Raw genomic sequence first — 9,696 nt, 5'->3', positions numbered from 1 at the left:
CTGCCTCATTGCACCATCTTGATCGGTTATGAAGTTGTCAGGAGGTTTGCCACCCATAGCCTCTAGGAATGCTTGGAAGACCCAATCAAAGCTTGATGCCAACTCCTACCTCACAAACGCGCAACCGAGCATGAAAGATTGTCCATGTCGGTTTATTCCAATGAAGGGTGCGAATGGCATATACATGTTGGTCATGTAGGTAGTGTCAAACGATATACAATCGTGGTACGCATCAGCATAAGCTTTTTGAGCTAAGCCATCCACCCAAAATATGTTGACAACTCGGTCCTCTTCATCATATTTTACCTTATAGAAGAAGTCTGGATCGGTTTTCTGTATATCCTTGAAGTGCGCAATTGTCTCAATCATGTCACCCTCCTTTGTGTCATCTCTACGGAAACTTGTACACAGATTTGTTATTGCCTTTGGTTCGAACGGCACCATCATCTCAGATCCGTAAGACTCTGCCATTATATGCATCATACGTCCTGCATAATACAAAAAGAAAACAATAAATCCTTTTTTAGTTGCATGAATGCGCACATCCAGCTGCACAGTAATAGGACATGTGTTGGCACAGAACATAATTGCAGGAAATGGACACCTAGTTGCACCTTTTTAAAATCACTTTGCATTTTTTTCATATAGGACATTGTGTAGTTGCACAGTGAAGGTAATCTAGTTGCACAACAAGCACCAAAGTGATATAGAAACAGCATGGGAAGTTGGACACCAGTTGCATGGTTAAGATATTTCAGTTGCACAGTAGTACCATGACAATTGCACACTCAACTGCCTAGAGGGAAACTTAATTCTTTAAGGGATATAGAAACACCACACCTATAGTCAAGTTGCAGTTATACAAGATGCACAAAAACTCCTTTTCATCAGGTGAGATGCCTTGGTGGGATCTCAAGTATTTGGACAACGAAGGTTTGTTCACCAGCGGATGTTGTGGTCATGAACAAAGTGCGTAACCTCCCATCGCCCATCTATCAGCTTCACCAACATTTTTGCCTTGCATTGAGTTTGTTTTATTGTCTTGCGTTTCCGTTTCTTCTTCTTCTTACTAGGACCAGCCTCCTCTTCAGCAAAGATTGGAGGTTCATCTTCCATTTCCTCATCATGGTCAGCAGGTTTTGGATCTGGAATAGGGTCCAGGACAGGAGGAGCCTCGGCTCCTCCATCATCAGCTTTGGGCTTCTTGAACTTGTTGCAGCAAAACTGATGTTTTACCAATACATTGGTGTGAGGTGTCCGCCTAGAGGTGTTCATCTTGACAGAGAAACCCATCCGTAGGGCGTAGCTGTTGTAGTGATCCTTAGCAATTTTAAGGTTGTCAAACCTCATGCCAACATAGGGTTCCATAGGTTGAGAACCAGCCTCATCTTCTCCTTCTTCTCCTTGCACAGCTCCGTCGACAGCCCCAGCTCCTAGCTCAGTCCTGGTTGGACCAGGAACATTTGCCACGGTTCCCGTGTCATCAAGAGTATGGCTCTCTGACTGCAAAGATACTACTACAGGGGCACCACGGGTTGATGACTGTCCTGCCACATTGTCATGGCCCATAGGGTTACCACCACGACTTTCCTGCGTGTAGTAAATAGATCGCCCATTTTTTGTCCAATTTCCTTGTGGTATGCTGGGTTGCTGTTGATCCATATCATGAGGAAGCTCATTGAGATCAGGAGGCAACTCATTGAGATCAAGCATTTTTTTTTCCTTTTTTGGATGCTGCCACACACTTCCTGCACATAAAAAAAGAAGAAAGTGATGTCATCAGTTGTTAACCACGAAAGAGTGTTTGAAACAACCTACAAACTTAGTAAATAGGCAGTTGCACACCATTACGACAATCTTAGGTGCAAAAGTTACATGGTTGTAGCATAATCTTTATTATAACAGTTATGCATTTTTTGTTTGCATAGAATTGTTATGTTAGTTGCACAGTTTGCAGTAAATAGCTGGCAAGAACATGACTTCTTTTTACTACAGAGTTTTCTGACTTTTTCCCTCTGTTTGTTGCAATGATCTGCAGGTTTTCTGTTTGGCAAGGAGTTGTTTCAGATTTTTCTGCACATAATTTGATGTTACATTTGAGACGGAAAATCCAGGTGAAAGAAGAAGAATTGGATGAGAGATTATAGTTATATGTTTTCATCGCCGTTTATGTTTTTACTTTTGGTATATTGAACATATTTTTACACTATGGCTTTGCAATAGGTGTGGAACCAGAATATATGTGTGGGACAAGATTATATGCGTGAATATTTTAATATGGTTTGTGGCTTCATTAGCTATGGACAAAAGTTCTTGTGTTTTTGCTGTCGTACTACAAATTTTTGGTTTTCGCTAGAATAGATTGCCAGGATGCATTTTTTCAGTTGGCCAGCATACATATTCAGTTGGACAGTCAATGTGTTTAGTTGGCTAGAATAGATGTCTCAGTTGGCCAGGATGCATTTTTTCAGTTTTGGCCAACATGCATGTTCAGTTGGACAGTTAATGTGTTCAGATGGCTAGAATAGATGTCTCAGTTGGCTAGGATATATTTTTTCAGTTTTGGCCAACATGCATGTTTAGTTGGCCAGAAAACATATTTTTATTGCACATATACTACATGTTTTCTAAAGTGTCCACTCACAAATATCCAGTACATGTGGGGTACAATGCATGTTTTAGTTTGGCTAGCATGCATGCTGAGTTGCCAGAATATAGGTTCAGTTGGCTGGGATGCATGTTCAGTTGCACATTTATGAATTTTTCGTTGCACATATCTTTTGGACAGTCAATTTGTTCATTTGCAAACAATAACTACAAGTTGGTAGAATGCATGTTTAGTTTTTGGCTACAATGCATGTTGAGTTGGCTTTAATCATGTTTTAATTGGCCAGAGAACTTGTTTTAGTTGGCTTGTTTAACACATCCAGGCGATAGAAACTTGGTTGGCATGCATCATATTCAGTAAAGTTAGTCTCAAACCATGTTTAGTGTGCAACTAGGCAGCTGTGCAACTAAACCTAAATGACTTGTGTTTAGTTGCACAAACCAGGAAATAGTAGGCTTCTATCCATGGTTAGTTGCACAGTAATTCATGGTATTTTTTTCAGTTGCAGATATGTCATTCATGGGGGAGGGTGGTATGATCTGCCAGATTCACCTCTTTTTTGAAGCAGCTTCTCCATGGATTTGTGCTAGATCCATCGAGAAGGGGGTTTACATATGCCTACATATATGCAGTAGAAGAAAGGGGGAAGTGAAGAGGGGCAGAGGGGGCTTACCTACTTGATGTTGCTGCCTGATATGGCTCTGACCACCCTGCCCTTAGATCTTCTTTTTTGAAGCAGCTCCTTCTTCTACTTTGGGGCTCCCATGACGGCTGTGTAGGAGGAGGAAGAAGGGCTGGAGCGATTCTGTTGGATCTCCTTCTGGCGTGCAGAAGAAGGCAGTGTGGGAGGGGCTGGGGCGTGGGGGCGAGCTGGGGACAGCTGGCCACGTGGGGGGGGGGCGATTCTGTTGGTGGCCGCTCGATCGGTCGGTTTGGTGGCCTCTTCCTTTTCTGTTCCGCGGGGACAGGGGTTACCCTTTTTGGCTGGCCGCTCGGTTGTACTAGTGGGCAGCCGGCCGCCCACTAGATGTGTCCTTTCTCTTTCATCGAGAGCAAGCTAGTATCTTGTTGCTACCAACTACTCCCTCCGTTCCGATTTACTCGTTGTGGTTTGAACTAAAACCATGACGAGTAAATCGGAATGGAGGGAGTAGTATACAAGCTGTTGTACAATACTGAACAGATACATCGGGCGATATTTTAGGTCTTTTTTTTCGATGTGGAGGAGTTCCGACGCAAGGTGCCGTCATCTCAAAGGAGGGGAGGGAGCTGCCGCAAATGGACGGGCGACGACCGGGTGTGGGAGATTGAGTTAAGAGAGGGGTCACAATTAAGGAGCCCAAACCATATATGGTTTCGTCTCCAGGGACACATACCAGGTCCATGGTGTCGCATGCCATAGGGGAAGGTAAGGGGGAAGGCATGATCCAGATATAGGTATGTAAACTCGCCATCATCGGTGACGATCGTCATGGTGCGACGACCTTCACCTCCCTGTCCAGTGGCTCGACAGGTCTAGACCAGCTGTGGGCATTCATCGAGGAGAAAGACCTCGACTGCTCGCCTCATTCCTACCCCCAACATTTCAGTGAAAGTAACAAGGGTATCGCCAGAAGGGGTTTGCATTCCAACCTGCTTGTCCTACGCAAGTGCACCTGAATTACTGAACTATGAACTATAGCAACTGATATAGCAAGCAGCTACTGAAAGTGCAATTTCACAGCGTGCAATACATGCAGAGTTCAGGTTCAAGTTCGCACCATACTATGAATCCAGAACACAGTACACAAAGCAGACGTACAGAACGTAGCTAAGAGACCGAACATAACTTGTTTGCAAGCACTACATTATTATCTTCATCACAGGACAATACCAAAAACAAGGCAGTCATGGAGAACATATCGACGGGAAATTATTCGGCTGATGCTTCTTGCTGGACCAACATTCAGCTTCTCTTGTTGGCGTAGTCATCTTCATCCTTGCTGAAGTCGTCGTCAAGAAAGTCATCCTGTCCCTCGCTTCTCTTGGTGTCCGCGTCAACCAAGCCGGCGTCCTCCCCAGCACCATCCTCCTTGCCACCAACATCAAATTTGAGATCCTTCAGCAGGTCATTGAGCTTACCAGGGGGCAGATCAACAGGGGCATCGTCCGCGTAGCTGTCGTTGCCTACGCCATAGTTTCCACCTCCAAATGCAGGAGGTGCTCCACCCCCTTGATTCAGGCTATCGCCGCCATAGTTGTTGGCAGGAGCAGCATCGTATCCACCACCACCAACCCCTGTGAAACCAGCATCACCCCCATAGCCACCTTGCTCGCCTTGAGGGGCACCATAGTTTCCCCCACTGTTGTATCCTGAATTATAATTGCCACCACTATTGTATCCACCACCTCTGCCTCCACCCCCATATCCACCACCTCCGCTGTAGCCTCCACCACCACCATAGGCACCACCAGCTCCACCGTAACCACCGTCACCACCGCCATAGCCGCCACCACCGCCGCCATAGCCGCCACCGCCGCCAAAACTTGGACGACTACCACGGTCATGAGCATAGCTCACCCTTACTATCCGACCCTGCAGATCCTGGTACAGCAAAAGGGAACATGTTAGAAAATGAACAAGCAGGCAAGGATTATAGAAGACTGATCAAGATACTAACAAAAACAATCAAATAGATATCACAGATGCCTCCAGGCACAAAAAGAAACGAGCTGCATAACGAGTGGAGTACATTTAAAAAAGACTATTCAGCTGATAGCACAAATTAACCACAACAGGATCACATGACAGCCTCCAGGAAGAAAAATAAAACAAAAAAGAAAAACACTCCACAATGTGCATGAGAAAAGAATAATAAATCAAACAGAACAGCAATCCATCCATTGCACAAGTGAGCTGAAAAGTTAACACACAACCTCTATGAGACCAAAAATTACACTGATGTTCGAAGTCCAATCTTAAATTAACTTCATGCTACAGCATATAGGACCAGAAGATGACAAGAACAAAACTACTATTCTGTTATAAAAAGATGCAGACCAACTACCTGGTAATGCCACTCACAATATTTCTATTACTCATCCATTCTTTTGGATGAAGAACGAGTCAGGTCATTGAAAAATGACAAATCTATACAAGTTGGCTACAGTAAATAAGAGCAAAATGTTAGAGAAACATTGTCATCTCTTAAGCAAGTCGATGGTTTTATCCCATCACCAAATCAACAGCTAGTAAGCTACATAACAGTTGGAGGTGACAGGAAAAAATACTAGACGCGGTTACAGTGGCCAGCAAATTGTGCTAGTCCTAGTGTATTTGTGGCTTTGCCTCCCTTTAACTGAAAGGACCACTGCACAAGCTGAGATACTACGAAGCATATTTCTGAATCATATTTTGATCTCTAGTGCATCGACATATCAAAATATATTTGCTTATGTGGGAACGTAATTCCGGTGAATGCAAATAACAGGACATATATACAGTAATTAGGTTCTGTAGTAATCAACCATGTTTAATTTCTCAAATAGCACATTATTTTACTGTGCCATTTATAAAAAGATAAAAGGTGTCAGCTTTATTTCGTGGGTACACATTGCCTGAAGTTTTTACCATAGCAGATTCGCATGTCAAGTGTAAACATTATCTCCAAAAGCACTGATAAGTACAAAAATGCTTAGAGCCCCTTTGATTCAGGAGTTTCATATGAATTTTGGAGGATTGTAATCATTCAAAACTTATCCTGTGTGCTTGATTTGTAAGATTATAATCCATAGGAAATTTTCACAAGAATTCTTTTCATAGAAAAGATACATTGACAAAAGAAATCTCTTGCAAAGAATCTTATGTTTATTTCATCCTTAATTCTACACCAACTGGCTAGGCGGTTGGACCAAAACTTTCAGCAACATAAACATTAATAACCAGTCTTATGGGAATAGCAGTCTGTTATAGACAGCAAATGTGACGGTAGTGTCATAATGTTATTCAGCAGCAAACCAATTTTTCCAGTGTTATAATGCAATTGTGCAGAAATACGTTTATCAGATGAATATAACCTTTTCGCATAGAACCAATCATCATCGGCAGTCATTATTAAAAGAGACAGCAAATAAATATTCTCAATCTCCAGCGACATAGCTAAAATATCTAATGTACTGGTGGTCATCAAGCCACTCCGTCAAGGCAAGTCACACGGCTAGAAGTGATAACTGGGTGACCGGAGTTGGAAATGGTAAGGGTTGGGCCACTGGCGCATCAACTAGGTCATTAAATATGATACTCCCAATAACCACCACCCCCAGCTATCACGACCACCCCACACTGATTCTTCTCATCACCACCCTGCCGCTACCTCCCACGTCATTTCCCTCTTCTCCTACTTGACCTCCCTCACTGGTGAACACAAGTTGTTCACCTCCTGCCAACTAGACAATTAATAATCATCAGCTTGGTAGTGGAATTGTGAAATTCCAATTTCCCATGAAATAAGCTAAAAATGATAGCTTGCTTTTGAGTTGACGCACCACAATTAGTTATCTTGTTTATCTTACACACAACAAGCTGTAAAAGATATATGGTGCCAAGTATGCTTATCGGTATAACTGAATAGCAATTTTTTATGACACCTCAATTATAACGTCAAACACAAAAAAAGAACTTATGATAGAAGCAAATGCATCTTCAACATCCTGCAATATATGAAACAATAAAACATCCAACACCACAATGCATGCCACTTAATTCGGATGAACCCTGGATTAGCTTGTGCTGAATCGCACAACCTTTCAATATTTAGTATGGCAATGCAGGTCATATTCTAGAACAGCACTACCTATGTATGTAGGTTAATAAATGGCATCCACACAAAAAACAAGTAACTCATACTTTTGCTTTGTGTTCAACCGTAACAAAAAACAAGTCTTTGTGTTACCACTTAGGGTTCCAGCAATTAAACTGTTACAGCCACATATCAGCAAGCATATGAAAGACAAGGATAAGGCATTCACTCTTGTCTGACCAGTGACAGGACTCAATTACCCAACAAGGTAGAAATGCTCTGATGTTTAGTTTAGCCTTGGATATTTCAATGACCTGAACTGGTGCCTACTAAAATAATCTCTAACTCAAAGGAATTTAATCTGATCACCTAATTTTTATTGTTGTCAAGATAATCTATTAAATCACAAGACTTTAGCCTCCAAAAAAAATACACCCTACGCATCATACAAGCAACAGTTAGATGATTCACGGCCCGGTACTAAACAATGCTTAGAACCGGAACAAGAAGAAAAAAAACAAAGTATGAGGTTCATCAGCATCTGCCAAGTGCAAACAGTTTGACGAAAAATGCGCGACTCACCTTCCCATCCATTCCGGTGATGGCAGCTCCAGCCTCCTCCACCGAAGTGTAGGTCACGAAACCAAACCCCCTTGACCTCCCAGATTCACGGTCCATGATCACCTTGGCTGAACAAATATGACAGAATTAGTCCACATACACAGGATCACATCTTATACCATCCATGAGAAACGGTGGGAACAGGACAGGAACATACATTCCACGACTTGGCCGTAGTTGGAAAACGCATCCGCGAGGCTCTGGTCATCGGTGCCGTACGAGATGCCTGCAAGGACAGAGCAAATCAGGGCGGCACAATCTAAGGTAAGGGCTTCCCTCGAACCAGAAAAATATTAATCTCGAGGCGCAAAGGAAATAGATGGGCGGCAGGGAAGGGAGAACTCCGGCGAACCTCCGACGAAGACCTTGGAGGAGGACATGGACCGGACCGCCTGGAGCATCGCCGAGCCGGAGCCCGCGGACCGCTTGAGGGCATTCCCGACCTTCTGCAGGAACGCCATCCTCCCGAGACCCCTGCGAAACAGCCTCGGATTTCAGATTGGATTGGATTGCCGGCCGCGTCGTGGAGGTCAGCGGGGTTTAACCAGTCCCTGGATCTGGGTGGAGGCGAGCTCTTACCTCGAAATCTAATGGAGGAAGATTGTGGACGTGGTGGAGAGGGCGGGGACGGGGTGTCGCGGCGAGGAGGAAGAGAGGGGAGCCGCGGTGGCGGCGATGGTGGCGGAGGGGTTAGGGTTTGGGGGCGGGAGGGGGAGGGGGGCGGCGGGAGCCTGTAGGGCTTCAGGCGTACGGGGCCGGTGAATGGGGGGCGGCTCCGTTTTAGATTGGATTTTCCCTTTTTTTGCGGGCGATATTCTCCGTTCAAGAAGTGATAATTCTAGTTTTCCTCTTTCTTTCTTTTTTGCATGGATTGTAGTTTTTCACCAAAAGTCTTGGGAATTGTTTAAGAATACTTCGAAGTGGATAGAAATGGGTGTATCTGAACTCAAAATATGTCTAGATACATCTAGTTTTACGACAAGTAATTCCGAACAGAGAAAGTACTTCTCTTACACATTTTACGTTAATTTGGATATGTGCAAGATCGAGATCAATAGACTAGGAAGAGTTGAATCGGAGATTGGTAAGATTGCTATCCCATGTGCCATGTATATATCCTATGAAGCATCTTCCGTCTTATACGTGGTTGCGTTTTACGTTGGTCTTCATGTCTTGTGTTTATATCGTATTCTTATGCATACAGATATACTCCATCCGTTTCAAAATAGATGACTCAACTTTGTACTAAAGTTAATACAAAGTTGAATCATCTATTTTGGAACGGAGGGAGTATTTGTCAATGGAACATGTCGATGATATCGTGATGGGAAGTAGCGTACAAATAATGAATGTTTGAGAGTGTCTCCCTCAATGGATGAGCATCTTGTCACTATTTTAGACACAAGTCTTCAACATAGTCTCCAAACAAATATATGTGCCTAGATATGAACCATGTAGGTTGTACGGCTTGTCTTTTGTTTGTCAGTATCATTTACCCCTATAGCTAGCACTGTGCTCGTTTTATCATGGATTTAGTCTTTTATGCAACGTTAACAGCATGTTGATGTATTGGAATTGACTTCAAATTTTCCATTATGTTTTTCGCAACAAAAATGCCATTATGTAATGACATATGCTGCTCGAACAGAGAGTACACATAGAAACATTAATTAGTTTAATTTTCATGTA

At 43.3% G+C, this 9,696-nt stretch overlaps 1 protein-coding gene across 1 annotated transcript; it reads right to left on the bottom strand.

Annotated features, from left to right (window-relative positions):
- Positions 1-4,293: 4,293 nt before the first annotated feature.
- On the bottom strand, positions 4,294-8,736 carry LOC119312389 (glycine-rich RNA-binding protein 3, mitochondrial-like). Its single transcript, XM_037588123.1, has 5 exons — positions 8,587-8,736; positions 8,360-8,481; positions 8,165-8,233; positions 7,969-8,075; positions 4,294-5,192 (listed from the first exon to the last, which is right to left on the bottom strand). The coding sequence occupies exons 2-5, from the start codon at positions 8,466-8,468 to the stop codon at positions 4,554-4,556; spliced, it is 924 nt and encodes a 307-aa protein (XP_037444020.1). The 5' UTR covers positions 8,469-8,481; positions 8,587-8,736; the 3' UTR covers positions 4,294-4,553.
- Between the last annotated feature and the right edge of the window lie 960 nt (positions 8,737-9,696).

Source organism: Triticum dicoccoides, chromosome 5B, assembly GCF_002162155.2.
Source record: "Triticum dicoccoides isolate Atlit2015 ecotype Zavitan chromosome 5B, WEW_v2.0, whole genome shotgun sequence".
Lineage (NCBI taxonomy): Eukaryota > Viridiplantae > Streptophyta > Magnoliopsida > Poales > Poaceae > Triticum > Triticum dicoccoides.
The sequence above is the reverse complement of the archived record's forward strand: the minus strand, read 5'-3'. Positions and strand labels throughout refer to the sequence as shown.

Excerpts from the sequence above, each read along its gene's own strand:
- LOC119312389 (XM_037588123.1), bottom strand. The coding sequence starts at position 8,468 with ATGGCGTTCCTGCAGAAGGTCGGGAATGCCCTCAAGCGGTCCGCGGGC. Across the intron at positions 8,234-8,359 it reads CTCCAAGGTCTTCGTCGGAG|GCATCTCGTACGGCACCGAT; the intron begins GTTCGCCGGAGT and ends CTGTCCTTGCAG. Across the intron at positions 5,193-7,968 it reads TCACCGGAATGGATGGGAAG|GATCTGCAGGGTCGGATAGT; the intron begins GTGAGTCGCGCA and ends TTGCTGTACCAG.